The sequence below is a fragment of the Lissotriton helveticus genome, chromosome 8 (assembly GCF_964261635.1).
Source record: "Lissotriton helveticus chromosome 8, aLisHel1.1, whole genome shotgun sequence".
Classification (NCBI taxonomy): Eukaryota; Metazoa; Chordata; class Amphibia; order Caudata; family Salamandridae; genus Lissotriton; species Lissotriton helveticus.
Window position 1 is genome coordinate 256,094,350 of NC_136069.1, and position 16,098 is coordinate 256,110,447.

Sequence of the window (16,098 nt, forward strand, 5' to 3'; positions counted from 1 at the left end):
TCCTTGTCTCATTCTGTGTTTCTAGGCACAGTACTAAGAGGCCATGGGTTTGTGCGTTGAGGAGCTGTTTGACGTATCTAACGATTACACCTTTCAGGTAATAGCGTAAACAAGTATTACTTCCTTTTTCCAAGAGAGTCAGGAGCAGTGCAGCTATAAATCATTGTTTTGAGGTACGTGGGGCCTGAGTCTTAAACAAAGTTGCATCTTGAACAATTACCATTATCTTTGTAGTAAACGTATTTTCATTTTGGTATTCACAGAAAACTGTACAAATGATTCTGGAAACCTGCAACCGTTGCCTATTCCTAGCAGTTGTTTTTTAATTCCCTGTGAATTGTGAATTGTTCCCATACAATAGCGTATTCATATATGTAATTACATCAAGATTAAGAGTTCAGGTGTACATGCATTTGCACTTGCTAAGTTTGTTGCTTAGCAGCAAAGCTTTTTTTTTTTATCTCTGTGAAATATTTCCTTCCCCTCCTATCCCAAAAATGATAGGTTCTCCCCTTAATTTCCACAACTGTTGTTTTGCCACCGCTGTTACTTCATAGCAGTAAATGAACTGTGGTCTGACACAAGTTGCCTGTCTTCAAACATAATTTTTCATCCACGTAAATCTGTTACTGCATCAATTGGCAAGCCTGGTTCACATCTCATCGGCTCTGTCTGAGGAGTGCACCCAACACTCGGATTCTTTGCTCCTACAACAAACAAACAAAAAATAGGCAATGAGACACTCCAGTTTAACACTCTAAAATTCTCACACATGTATATGACAGGCAAACCTTAGCTTTCTAATATATATACTACATTTAATGATATGAGTCATCAAAATCAAAAAGTTCACTGTGATGTTTCAATGAAGTTGTTACATCTCGGCGATGCAGCAAGCGCAAGGAAAGTGGTTTTAATTATTTAATTTTACATATCCCGTCGTCTGTCGACTCCCCCCACCCCGCCCTTCCCCACAGTCTAGGGTGGCCAACTGTTGGTAAATTTTAAGGACCGCCCGTTATTTGGGCCTCTTGTCCGTTGTCTGTGAGACATTCTTTAACAGACACCTTTTGTCCGTAATTTTAGACATTGAACCCCTGCAAATGGCCTGAGAGTTCTGTAACTGCAGGGGCCAGCTAGCGCTTCTGCTGTGAATTCAATGGCCTACAGCAGCCCCCCCCCCAAACCTGGCACAGACCGCTATTAGCCCATTATTTTTCTGTATGTTGGCCTAATTATCACATACAGAATGATAATGGGCCTCTCTGTGCAGTGACAGGATAACCTCAAAGGGCACCACGACAGCAAAAGCGTACATCAACACCCTCTCTCCTCATACTCCCCCCACCCCTCCAGTGTCAGTCTCTCATGGCTGTAATATGCTCCACAACAACTGTGCTAATACCTGAAAGAGACAGAAATGCAAGTGAGGCACAAAAACAGATGCTTAGAATCCGTTATCCATTTGCATTCTGACCACACAACAGCAGTTCAAATAAGCACTTTTAAGATGTCTGAACTAGCCTCCCTAATGGTGCAACTTGGGCATCTCAGCAGATCTGACAAGTGAAGGGTGCTGTGGCACTTGATATTAGCAGTGCCATAAATCACCACCCGGGAGCATATACCAAAGCAAGTGCACAGTCACACTGTAAAATGTTGCAGTGCAAAGGTGCATTTTAGCAACATCATTGCAACAACTCAGAAATTGCAGCAGTGCCCTAAAAAAAACAACATTGACTATAAAACTGCAGCTTTGTAACATCCCGTCCAATAAGTGATTGAACTGGAGGTTGTATCTCAGTTGGTGGAGTTAGCAGAGTGGAGAGGGTGAGGTGGGACTCAAGCTGCTTCCATCAGTGATATATACTACATCAATACCTGCACAGTTGCTCAAAGCTGCATGCATACAGAGAAAACTGTGAAGTCAACGATTATCGCAACTTAATATGAACTTATTTTAACTTGTACTTATGTTGGTTGTCTATTTACATACTTATATACTATTGCGCTACCTCCTCTGATGTGTCTGTAAAACGTACCTATTGTCTCGATGTTGTTTTGTCCTTATTTTTGACTTTCTGTCCTGAATTTCTGTCCTGAATTTGGATCCTTTGTCCTGAATTTTTACACTCACCATCCTGAATTTGGACTCATGCCAGTTTGTCACCCTACCTCAGCCCCATCACTCTAACCTGTGCCGGCCGCGCCTGGTGGTGGCACCCCACTGAGGAGAGGCAATCCTTTTTCTCTGTGAGTGTTCTTCTCAAACCCAGTCTCATGCCGTTAATATGAATCTACCCCTCAAAAAGTGATGGGAGGAATGCTTGCAAATAGTCTAGCTACTGGCAATTGCTCAGGCAAGCATTCCAATCCATTGGGTTTTTGCCCTGTATGCCACCCTAGGTTAGACTCCCCCATATACAAATCAGCCTTGATTCTGCTCCAACAGATGCAGACAGCTAGAACTGCCAAGCCAGGTCCTCTCTGAACCCTAATACATGCATCCAAATGCTAGTTTCAGCTTTATTGACTCTCCTCAGTCAGGTGCAGATTGGTTCCAGTGGCACAGTGAACACAGGCTCTCATATGGGTATACCCATAGCCAATTAAACCTTGACATCAAGCACACAAAAAGTGATAGATGGAATGGTTGCAAATAGTTTAACCACTAGCATCTGTCATCATTGGTCAGTTGATTATCTAGTTTAGCAGAGACAAGGTTATTCCACTGTGATCCATGTAATAAAAATACCTTCCTCAGTTATCTTGTGTTTGCCTCTTTCCCTCGAAAGTAGGGTGGGTAAATTATTAGTAGCTTGTACAATGGAAGCATGCATCTACCCTTAAATATCTTCACTGACAGGTGACATCCACATGCAGGTTAATGTTTGGGATTTACATTACTATCGGGTTAGCAAACTAAATGTCAGGCATTATTATTAAATATTTGACTGCTACCTAAGTCAGAGCTACATGGTAATGTCCATTGTGCAGGTCATTAATACAGTTAGAGCATACTAGTTGAGGCTTGCTGACCAATCTGCAGCGGATGTATGTCAGTACAACGCGATCTAAAAGATCGCGGTACTTGACAACGCGGGCATTACAAAGCAAGTCGTTACAACGACTTGCGTTGGAGGGCGCGGATTTTGGAATCTTATAATTTTATATTCCAACACCAGTCCACGTAACAGTAGGGAAGGTGTTGGAATATAAAATTACAACTTTCCTTGCCCAACAGCGCCATCCAGCGCAAGTCGTAGTAACGACTTGCGTTGTAATGGCAGCGTTCTAAAGGCACTGCGGTGTAAACACCGCGTTCTTAACAATGTTTCCCATCTGCAGCACACAAAAGAATGCTCTAACCTATCTCTACCCATCGCCCTCCATCTGAAAGATCTAATTTTCACAAAACTGAAAACTTAATCAGCAGCTCTGTCTACCATTAACTCTACTCCTGATCAAACTGTCTTTCTCTGATAGCGGATTGTGCAGAATGAAGGAGGAAACCAATGTATTTATTTATTTTATTTGTTTATTTTTATTTATTTATTTTATTTAAAAGGTTTTATATAGCGCTGCTGGACCCAAGAGTATCAGAGCGCTTTACAAAGTAGGTCAACATATCAGGATAAGATTAACAATGTGCAGAATACTCACATGGGATAAAACATAGAATTCAAAGGAGCGATGAGGAGAAAGAAACAGAGAGATCATTAAGGGGACGGTGAATGTTGAAATTTAAAAGTGAGATGGGTGTGTAGAGAGGGGGAGGGAGAATAAGAGAAGAGGGAGAGGGGTGGGTATAGGAGTGAAACAAGAAAGGAAAAAAGAGTGAGCAGAGTCGGAATCAGTAACATTAGGTATCCCAATATTTGTTGAGAAGAAGTACTTTGAGTCTTTTTAGGTCTCGTGGCCTACAATGCGCGCAAGCGCATTGAGGGATCGAGAATTCAAGTGCTCGATCGTCTAGTGAAACCACTGCGGTTTCTTCACAGTGCATGTGAGGTCACGTGGCCACAAAAGCGGGTCACGTGACCACACAAGCACGCACATCTCCCTAATCTGCCTGCCTCCCCTCGCTCACATTCACGCCCCCCCACCAGGCTCTCCCGCCCCCATCAGGCTTCCCTCCTAATCCGCCTGCCTCCCCTCGCTCGCATTCACGCCCCCCCACCAGGCTCTCCCGCCCCCATCAGGCTTCCCTCCTAGTCTGCCTGCCTCCCCTCGCTCGCATTCCCGCCCCAGGCTCTCCCCGCCCCCATCAGGCTTCCCTCCTAATCCACCTGCCTCCCCTCGCGCATTCCTGCCCCCCCACCAGGCTCTCCCGCCCCCATCCGGCTCATTAAGTCGTGAAGATTACATCGTAAATCAGCGCTCACCTTGTCTAAGAAAACTATTGTGATTGTATATAAAACTAAATTAGTACTCCATACACCAGGCGTTTATGACAAGAAGCTTGTACTGCTGACATGAAACAAATAAGTTTAAAAGGTAGTAATTGGCAGGAAATGTGTCCGCAATTTCAAACCAATACGCCAATTCACTTCCTGTTTTCGGCTTTTCCGTAGCTCTAGCTTTTGCTTTTTAAGTTGAGCTATTTTGTCTTTTTCTCAGAGGTCCACCTTTCTTCATTAAGAGAAGAAAAGGCTTACCCGCAAAAATAGGAAGGTGCGTGCAACGCAGCATAACGGCATCATTACTTGAAAAACGCATTTCTTTAACTATTAATAACCGCTACGCAGATCGGTGGCTCATTCTTTTCCGCAGCCGAAAGTATATTATGTATCCAGGCGCGCGCCCGCCTTACGCAAGAAATACGTTCAATAGGATGAGACCATATCAACCTCGAGTTCTGTGAGCCTTCCAAGGTCATCCATTTTGCTTGTGCCTTTCACGGACATGTTCTGTCGCCTACCACAGAGCCTTTCGTTGACCTACAAGACACAGGCTGTTGGTGGTGATAAGCAATGATTTACACTCCAGGCTGCGAGTGGCCGGCTTAGGCATGCTCAGTGCTGATTACGGCTTGTTTAATTTAGGTTTCAGCACTCCATGGCAGGGCATTGCTTTCTTCACTCCTCCCACTGTTATTTTTTATTTATTTATTTTTGTGAATACCCGACAGCTGCACATTCCTGACAGGGCCTTCCTACTGGTCTTTTGCTCCAAAACATTAATCAACCCCCAACACGCCTTGCTTTATTTATGTTTCATTCACATTTTTTAAATTATTTTTGCGACTGCCAGTACTAAAGAGCAGCTTGCATCTCTGTGTTGCATTCACATACACACTATTTCCTTAATTTACCACGGCCGTCTGCCACTTTGGAACACTAAATTATGACGACATCATACAAAAACATGTTATGATGATTGCCGTAGAAAGGGACACATCGGTGGCCATCCAGAAATAATTGGTTAAATTTTGGGGGGAAATGTTTCATGATGGTTGCTCAAACACGGTGGCAATCTCGGAATTCTATTTTATACTTTGAAAAAAAGCAAAACGCCCATACATTAATCTGCACAAACATACATTCAAAGGCAGCCATCTAGGAAATGTTTTTACCTAAGGATGTGTCCAAAAAAAAAAAAGCAAGGACAATAGCTCAAAAACAAGCACTGGCGTTGCCTATAGGTTTCGCATTTGGAAAGTTGGAGCTATTGGTTTTGTAAATGACATTTTATATTTATATATCGTTATTGGCATTGTCAATAACAATATATAAATATAAAATGTCATTTACAAAACCAATAGCTCCAACTTTCCAAATGCGAAACCTATTGGCAACGCCAGTGCTTGTTTTTAATAGGTATCCCTTCTGAGCACAGATTTCAGGGCAGCAATACTTTGGTATTCCAGTCTACAAACACCAGCAATAGCCTAGTTTCTTTAAATTATCACTGCACTTAAAAAACATACCTGAAAAATATTGCCATTTACAATGTCAATAGCTCCAACTCCAAAAATGCGAGACCTATTGCATTGCAAATGCTTGTTTTGAAGAGAGGGTAAGAGGGTTTGCAGCGAAGATCTTTGGGGAGAGAGTTCCAAATCGAAGGAGCATTATCCGAGAATGCACGGGATTGGGTCTTTTTACATTTGAGTCTTGGAGGGATCAGGACAAGTGAGTTACAGCTAGATTCATCAAAGACCCGTTTAGCGAGTCTTTAATAGCCTTTCATAAGGAATCGCTATTACAGACTCGCAAAACGGGATTCATGTAGGAATCGCAATATTTAATGCGATTCCTACAGCTACAGGCCCATAGGAATGAATGGGGAGTTATTCCTTATTTGCGATTAGCAATTAGCTAATCGCAAATAAGGATGCGAATTCAAGGGTGCCAGGGGTGTCCAAAAGACACCCTGTAGCACCCCTGAAATGCAAATTTACACAGGTGTTTCGCACACACATGTCCAAAGGACATGTGTGTGTGTAACATGCAATTGAGAAAAATGCACTAAAGTGCTTTTTTCTATTTTTTCGCTATTTACCACAAAGTCAGACTTCGTGGTAAATAGCGATCAAAAATTGCGAATTCGCAATTTAAAAATGGTTAATCAATTGCATTTAAGGAATCTCAAATAGAGATTCCTTAAATGCAATTCCTCGCAAATATGCGATTTCGCAAATAGCGATCTTTGCATTTGGGATGATAAATCCCAAATGCAAAAATTGTGCTCGCAAAGGGCCAGATTCGCAGAATCTGGCCCTTTGCGAGCCGAATTTTCTTTCATGAATCTGACTGTTAGTGCTTCTCAGGGACCTGGAGCACCCTGCTTTTTGTAATTTGATTGAAAGGTAGGAGGGAGAGTTTTGGTGAAGAGCTTTGTGAGTAATGCACGCAATCTTGTAGGTGGATCGTCCTTCTATTGGGAGCCAATTGAGATTTTTAAGGACTGGGGAGATGTGGTCAAATCTTTTACAGTCAGAAATAAGTCTGGCAGCTAGGTTGAGAACAGATTTAATTGGAGCCAGATGGATTTTAGGAGTGCCAGCAAGTGTGGCGTTACCATAGTCAATCCTGGAAAGGACAAGTGATTGGACAACGATTTTGAAGTCATCAGCTGGAATAAAAGGTTTATTTTTTTTTGAGGTGGTGTAGGGTGAAAAGAGCACGTTTGGCTGCATTTTTAATGTGGGGGATGAGAGTAAGATTCTGATCGATGCTGATGCCTAGGGATTTGACAGAATTAGAGGTGGAGAGGGAGCAATTAAGAGCTTTGATATCATTGATCCAGAGTTGAATGGGAGGGGAATTGTTTTTGGGGGTGAAAATGACGATTTCAGTTTTTTTAGGATTCAGTTTGAGATGATTAAGATGGAACCAGGATTGGACTCTATTCAGGGTATCATTGAGGTGAAGGATGTCATTGTGGGATTTGATCTTGTAGTATAGTTGGGTATCATCGGCGTAGAGGTGGTAGCTGATTTTAGCTTGTTTGAAAATGAGGGTGAGTGGTTCCATGAAAAGATTGAATAGGGTTGGGGAGAGGATAGAACCTTGTGGGACACCAAGTGAGACAGGTTGGGGTTTAGAGAGGCAGTGACTGAGCTTAATTTGTTGTGATCTATTTTGAAGGAACGAGGAGAACCATTTGAGTACAGTGCCTTCAAAACCAAAGAGATCTTTGAGAGTGTTAAGAAGGGTGGGATGGTGGACAGTATCAAATGCAGCCGAGAGGTCAAGGAGGATTAGTATTGAGCCTTCACCTTTGTCTAGAGAGCAATGGATGTCATCTGTAATATTGAGCATAGCAGTTTCGGTACTGCATGCCTTTTGAAAACCGGATTGGAAGGCGTCAAGGAGATTGAAGGAGATGATATGGTTATCTAATTGTGACAGGACACATTTTTCAAGGGCTTTGGAGAGGAAGTGAAGGGCGTAAATTGTTACGGTCATTAGGGTCAGCAGAGGTATTTTTAAGAATGAGGGAGATTTGACCTAGCTGAAGGGAGGCGGGAACACAGCCAGTGGAAAGAGAGGAGTTGATGATATTGGTCCATATTGGGGCAATGATGTATTTGAGTTCTTGAACCAAGTGGGTGGGAAGAGGATCTTTGGAATGAGAGGATGGTTTGAGTTTAGAAATGATGTTGATGATAGTGGTTTCTGATTCTAGACTAAATTCACTCCATGAAGCATTGTTTTTAGCAAGGTGGTCCATAAGAGTGTAGTCAAGTTGGGGGAGAGCAGGGAGGGGTTGAGAGGGATCGTGATGAGGGGGAAAAGAGAACAGAGGTGTATTAGGAATGTTAGGGAGGGTGTGTTTGTTGAGGGGAGGTTGGATTGAGAGAGGGGGGAAGAGAAGGATAGTTCGATCTTGTTAACTTTATACGTAAAGAAGCTGGCAATTTCTTCGCATCTTTCAACAGAGGCCAATATTTTAGGAGGGCAAGAGGAAGTTTGTTTTTTAAAGATGTTAAAGAGTTCTCTTGGACGGTTTCTAGCCTGGTTAAGTTGTGACCGGAGAAAGGAGGCTTTTTCATTGAAGATGTGTTTTTTGTATTGGGCTCTGGCATTTCTAAGGAGAGCTAGATTATTAGGGGTGGGATGATTCCTCCAGGCACGTTCTGATTGTCTTTCATTGTTGAGTTCGGCATTGAACCAGGATTTGGGAGGGCTGTTTTTTTGTTGTTTGAGTTTGATTGGGGCATTTTGGTGGAGGGCTTCAAGAATAGAATTGTTGTAATGTTCGGTTAGGTCGTTGGTGCTGTGAGAGAGGGGGGAGAAGTAAGCGAGTTTTAATTGTGGATTCCAGTTCGTCAGGTGGAATAAGGTGAAGGTTGCGAGTGGGTTTCATGGGTAGACTGCCGGTTGGGGTGGGGTGAGTAATGGAGCTATTCAAGGTGAAGAGGATAAGGTGGTGATCAGACCAGTCAACGGGAAGGATATTAGAGAGAGAGGCCAGATCTTTGCTAGACAAAATAGCATCGAGGGTGGCACCTTTGATATGAGTAGGGGAATGGCACAAGAGGGTCAAAAAGTCCCTCCCACCATCTGTTCCTCCTCCGGCAGCAAATGCTGGATATGCTCACCTTCTGCTGCAATTATTGACGGAGTAGCATAGACACTGTGGAAGAGAGAACTTATGCATGGAGAAGGCTGAAATCTCCTCAACATACGCAAGAGTTCCTACAATGCAGGCACGTATTATTTATTTTTATTTGTGGGTTTATACCGCGCTTGAATCGACTCCCGAAGGAGTATCTCTGCACACAAACACCAGTAGCAGATGGAAGAGAGCAATCATTTAAAGATGGACTAATTCTGGAACAGGAAAGTTTTCAGCGTTTTCCTGAAAGTCAGGTGGTCTGAACACTGCCTGAGCATAAGAGAAAGCTTATACCATAGTACAGGACCAACCACCGACAGAGCTTTGCCGCCCTGTCTTGTCTTTTTTGCAATAGGGACTCTGAGGAGGAGCTGGTTGCTAGATCTGAGGGTACGGGCGGGATTATATGGCACACATTTTTCTGCCAGATATGAAGGACCTAGTCCGTGTAAACTCTTATGGATTACGCAACATGTCTTAAATTTTACCCTTTGGCGAACTGACAGCCAATGTAGCTTATCCAGAAGAGGTTTTGAGGGAGATCTGGGAGGGGCATTAAGGACCAGCCTAGCAGCAGTGTTTTGTACCACTTGAAGTTTAGTTAATACTCAGTCGTTGGCAGATGCCAACAGCCCGTTGCAATAGTCGAGGCGACTAAGCACCAGGGCCTGCACCAAGGATTTTCTGGTGGAATTAGGGAGTAGGGGGGGAACACTTTACGGAGGAGACCTATAACATGGAAACAGGATCCCACTATGTTGTTTCTATGATGCTTTAGGGATAGCACCTGGTCTAATCATACCCCCAGATTCTTCACCACCTGTTTGGGGTCGGGAACCGGGCCTAGGTCTGATGGCCACCAATCAGGGGTCCGTAAGATTTTGGCCTCCCCGAAGAGCATGACCTCAGTCTTACCCACATTACATTGTAGGAAGTTTGAAGACATCCACTGGGCGACTGCCTTCATGCCTTCGGAGAAGGATGTTTTAACCTCGGAGGTAAGAGATTTAAACGGAAAAAAGGAACTGTGTGTCATCCGCGTATGACACTGGGATGAAACCAAAAGCTCTCATGATCCTAGCCAGGGGGGCCACATAGATATTAAAAAGAGTGGGGCTCAAACAAGAGCCCTGTGGCACCCCCTTTGTGATCTCTACCTCCGCTGAACGGAACGCACCCATGTTAACGCATTGAGTGCGATCGGGTAGGAAGCTCCTCAACCAGGCCAGTGCCATACTCTCAAGGCCGATCTCTGCAAGACGTCCGAGCAAGATGTTGTGAGGTATAGTATCGAACGCAGCCGATAAATCCAACAGTACCAGAACCACCGAGTAACCCTTGTCCTGGTACATGTGGAGGTCATCCGTAACTGACAGCAATGCTGACTCAGTGCTATAACTCGGCCTGAAGCCGGACTGAGAATAGTTCAGGCTCCCAGATTGTTCGATAAAATTCGAAAGATGTTTATTCACATGCTTCTCTGTGAGTTTTCCCAAGTATGGAAGCAGAGATATTGATCTGAGGTTGGACAAATCCGTCCAAGGAATAGAGGAGTTTTTCCGAATAGGTCTTACCAGTGCCTTTTTCCACTCCAGTGGGACACAGCCTTCAGCAAGCGAGAGATTGACAAGGCACTGGATACCAGGACCGAGCGCCTTGCCAACCACCGGCATGATTCTGGCTGGAATAAGGTCAGATGGACAGCCACTCTTGATTTGGCTCACCAGGTCTTCTACCTCTTTTAAAGAGATGGCAGGAAACATAGTAAGAACCCCGGAGTTCGCTCCCTTCACGACCTGGGGCAGTACTACAGGCTGACTTATAGATAGATTAGAGTTGGTAATTTTCTCGTAGATCCTATCTATCTTATTTGTAAAGAAAAGGGAAATATCGTCACATAGCTGCTGTGATGAAAGATCAGAACTCTCGCAGGCTGCTGGTTTTACGAAGGTCTGCAGAATCTGATACAAAACCTTAGGAGCATTACCGGCTGCTGTAAGTTGGGAAGCAATGTAATTCTTGCGGGCTGCTCTGATAGCTTTATGATAGATGGTTAGGGCCATCCAGTAGCAGTTCCTGTCAGCCTCCAAATGAGACTATCTCCACACCTTTTCAAGCTTCCTGCAAGCTTGTTTAAGAGACCGTAAATGCTCAGAGAACCATACTTCCTGCTTTTGTGCGGGGCGTGGTTTGTAAAGTCTCAGAGGAGCAATGGTGACTACCGCTGTATGGATTGCCAGTTTATATTTGGTTAAAGCCACCTCAATATTCTCGATGGGAGCGATGTAAGGCTCTACAAACCTCTCCTTGAAAACCTCATGGGTCATTTTATGCCATTGACTCTGCCTGATAGGTAGCAGCAATGGTTGGTGGGGTGGCTTGCGAGAATTAGGCATAGTAAATTCCAAAATAAAATGGTCTGTCCAGTTAACCTGCCTGGGAGGAAGACATTTGATTGTGGGAAAATTGGAAAAGATTAAATCCAAAGTATGCCCTGCCTGATGGGTGGGGCCGATGTTGTGCTGTGTTAGACCCAATAATGAGAGATCTGCGAGTAAAGACTGGGCCTCCACACAATCCTGCAATTCACTGTGGATATTAAAATCTCCAAGGAGTATAAAGTCGCTGCCTGCATTAACATGTGGGGCCAGTGCCACCACTAAAGAAATGGAACAATTTGCACAAGGGCCAGGGGGGCGGTACACCAGAGCCCCTTTCCAGCTGACCTGTGCTGAAATATTGATCTTAAAGATCAACAGTTCCAGATCCGAGGTACAGTATTGGTCTAATATTGAGATAGCTTTACCACTCCTATGTACTATAGCTATGCCACCTCCTGTGTTAATGTGGCGATCTAATCTGACTATTTTATATCCATCAGGGATCCCTAGAGTGATAGCGGGAACCGAATGGGGTTTAAGCCATGTTTCTGTTAAGAAACATAGGTCAGGTTGTAGAGATGAGATAAGGTCCCAAACCTCCGTATAATGCTTAGGCAATGATCTAATATTACAGAGCAAGTTTCTCCATCCTAGTTACGTGTTAGGGCCAGCCCCCGGTGAGGATGCTTGATGGTTAGCAGCATAATCATCGTATTGTGCCTGGAACTGACACTGACGACATGAAAATGGCCCCTCCGGGAGAGACCCCACCTCCCTCATACAACCCGGGTGAGGAGTTCTCTGTAAATCTAAAAGAGCTTGCGGGGAATAGCTCACCCGTTTATTAGGATGACAGCCTATATTTGGAGTGGTTAGAGCCATGGCCCCTGGCCTCGTCCGGTCGCGGGCGGGTGCAGACGGGCTTCTATTTGGCTTGCCTTAAGCGCTCCCCTGCGTGCGACCGTTGCACGCTCAGAGCGATGAGAGGGTTAAGTAGCCCTTCCTGTCGGAGAGCTAGAGCCTTAACCGCTCGTGTAGGTGGAAGTGCCTGGCTCTTCCTGTCCCGCCCTCCGTTCAACGGTACTGGTTACCGAGTCGGACCGGGGCATACATTCCAATGCAATCAGATTGTGCTGCTTTCTACTAATCGTACCAGCACTGGAATCAAAAGCTCAACATTGCCAACTTCCATGTATCACACAGTGGTTTCCAGTGATCAGATGTACTGAACGTTCAAAATAGTTGAAGCATCTTCATTCAAATTATTTTTTTCTTGTTGTTCTACCTATAGTCATATTTTTTTAAACTATAATAATGTATTTCTTTTTCGCTGCTCTGCTTCAACATTTATTCAGCACAAGCATATCCTCCTAAACTTCAGGGCACAGATTTAAGTAACTGTCACACTATGCAAAGCAGCACCCAAAGTTGCTGCTCTGCGTTATATGACAGGGAGAGAGCATGGGAGCATCATATCTACAGAGATGAGGCACCCTCCTCCTCTCTTCCTAGCACCAGCGCATACTCAGGAAGGGTCCACTCTGCACATATCTTTGCACCAAGGTCAAAGGGTGTTTACATGTGTCTGGCACAGGCTTTGTACTGGAAGGGCTTGTTTTCAGTACAAACTACTAAGCTTAGACAGGCTGTAAAACTTTCCCCACTCTGTATGTGTGCTGTACAGTGTAGCATACATGCAAAGTCAGAAAATAAAGGAGAAATAAAAGTCTTCCTCCTTTTAACACCTGCTTTCAAGTGGTGTTATTTTTGGTGCAAAACTCGGTCTACTGTTGTTAGTAGATAAGGTTTTGCATCAAAACCCATTGGTGGTTGCATCAATATACCACCCATCGGACGCCCCCTTCACAGAGAGGAGTACAAAGCAGCGTTACGTTGGTTTGTTAATCCCAAAAAATGATTTTGTGTCAGGTCTGCATTAAAAAAGTAATGCAAACCCTATCCTAAAACCTTTGTAAATCTAGGCACTTCTCTGAAAAGGAACCTTCATACATTCTTTATATCTTTAAACTTTCCGAACTTTACTAAGCCTGGGGAGAGTATGCGGAGTTCCGCAATGCGGAACTCCTCGAAGTGCAGAAAATCTCTGTCCCGCTACGCGTAGCTCCACAAGCGACTGAGTGCGTTAGATAAATGCTATTCACAATGATTTTCAGTGCCAGGTGCTTGTCCACACTGTACAATCATCACAACCGTCACCATGCACAGGGCAAGCAGGTGCTGCTTCCTTTCATCCGCTCAAGTAGATTTTTATTCGAGGTGCAGCTTTCTCAACGCAAACAGACAGTTTCTCACCCGAGCAGTTGTGAGCATGCGCGACCACTCACAATGAAAAATCTGACCCCCCGTGATGAGAAATCTCGCCGGGAGGTTGATCTTTCACTCTCGCACTCACCAACTTGATGTTGGTGATCCCGAATGAGGAAAAATCTTGCCCGGAAGTGGATTCTCCTCCCTCGCGCTCACCAACTTGACGTTGACAAACGCGAGCGAGGAAAAAAACTCTGCGAGCTCGACGTAACGCAGAGTGCGAAAAACTCTGCGAGGGGAGCGGAGTTCTCCAGCCAGACTTAAACTTTACTCAGACATTTTAACATCTTGGCAGTAAACGTAGTCTAATTCAGACGTGGCCATGGAGCGAGTTCCGTGGGGCAGAAAGGCTGGGCGGGGGAGGGGCAGGGTGGGGAATGCTAAACACCAGAACATGGATAATGTGAGGTAAGTAAACAATTTAATAAATAAAACAAATTTCTTATTAAATTGTTTACTAACCTTTCACTATCCATATTCCGGTGCCCCTCCCTCGCCCCGCCTTTATGCCCAAAGGAACTCCCTCCACGGGCCGTGGCTGGTCTAATTGTTGATTTTTAAGACCTCCCCGACCCAAAAAATATCTTCCTTTCTCAATGAACGTGACCTAGCCCAATAAGTCCTTCTCTTTCAATGAATAGAACTTTTCCCTCTTTCATTGGAGGAAGACTAGTTATGCAGTGTATTTTGTTTGGCTTCGAATTTTGACATTAAATGTCAGTGTCTTAGATGGAGTGGACAATGTCTGCCCCATTTGAAGGAAACGGGAGTTATCGAAGAGGTAAATTCATGGCTCTCCTCTTTACCGCAACAAGGTACTCAATCTGTGGCTATACTACCATAATGCTTTCAAGCCAATGCTTTAAAGCCCATGCTATTGACTGCGGTGCCCCTCAGGTCTCCTCCCTATCAACAATGCCTTTCAATGTCTATATCTAGACCCAGTTGATGAGATCGTAGAGATGTTTAGTATTTTCATGTAGAAAGAAAAATTGATGGACAAACTGCTGGACAATGTCAAACATTCACCTCTGGGCCTAAATCCATAGATTTCTTGCTCATCGCGCCATTCCAGTTTCAACTTAGCCATATGCAAATTAGTCTTGACCCTTTACCCCATGGTCATAACCCGGCCCGCACGGCCAGACCAGGTCCTCCCAGGACCGGACACAAGAATCCTGGGACCAGTTTTGGGGGTATCACCCCTCATCGGTCAGGCTAGCTTGACTCCAATGGCATGGTGAGCATGAGTCCCACGTATGGTCATACACGTCCCACTCAGGGTGACAAATGCAAAAAGAACAATTAATGGGCAGAATGCTAAACAATGTCAAACATTTATCCCCAGTACAGAGATCAAGCCCTAAATCCATCGTTTTTTGCTCACCATGCCATTCCAGTTTTGGACCCAGCCATAGGCAATTCCGTCTTGAACCTGCTCCCCATGGGAACAGTCCAGCTCGAACTGCCAGGCCAGGTCCTACCCGGACCAAACACAAGCTTTTCAATTTTGTAACTTAGTTAAGTTTTAAGTAAAAGCTAGAGGCTTATACTTCTAGATCAATAATAGCCATTATAATAAAGATTTTATGTGGGTATGCTGCAGTTTGGTGTTGCTTAACATTTTGAAGCTCCAGTCCATAAGAATCCCACTTTTTTCTCGATGCAAACCAAAGCCATCAATAAATTGTAACAGAACTACAATCCAGAATTTAGAGATGTAATTTTGTGTACGTTTTTATTTACCTATTTTCACATTATGTTGATTCTGAATTGCCTTTGTGATTGTAAGTGATATAGCTGCATAAAGTCATATCTTAATATCTGCCCAAAAATTAGCTTTCCTTTATTTCTATGTTGTATATAGTCTAAAAGTACTTTTAGCAACAAAAAAACATGTTTATTACTCATGGTGTGGTATCCCTACCAACCTAATAAACACAATCTGGTTAGGTCATAATAGAGTTCAATCACAAGCTCTGTTTAACACCCATGATCTGAGGCTTGAGAAGTAAACAGTTCCCCAAAGAAATGTGTGTTTATTTTTAGCGGTACCAAATAACATTAAATAGAAGCAAGAAACCAAATAAGCAACAAACACCAAATAAGATCAGAGTGCCTATCAAAGTCAATGTTCATGGTAGACCAGGACCTACGCACACTTTGAAGCCTGGGACAATTAGTGGGCCTCGGGAAACAACCTTTACAACGCAGTCATTACATTGCAACATCCTTTACAAAGCATGTCACTACAATGCAGGCATTACAACGCATACCATTACAACGCATGGCACTACATCGCATGTCACTACAATGCAGGCAT

The 16,098-nt window shown here is 44.0% G+C and overlaps 1 protein-coding gene across 1 annotated transcript in view; it reads right to left on the bottom strand.

The window, feature by feature from the left end:
- Positions 1 to 233: 233 nt before the first annotated feature.
- The window catches only part of LOC144772589 (collagenase 3-like), a 35,135-nt gene continuing 19,270 nt past the window's right edge, over positions 234 to 16,098 (bottom strand). The window contains exon 6 of the mRNA XM_078657016.1: positions 234 to 707. Within this exon, the coding sequence (XP_078513142.1) occupies positions 610 to 707 (98 nt within the window). The 3' untranslated portion in view covers positions 234 to 609. The remainder of the gene's footprint in view (positions 708 to 16,098) is intronic.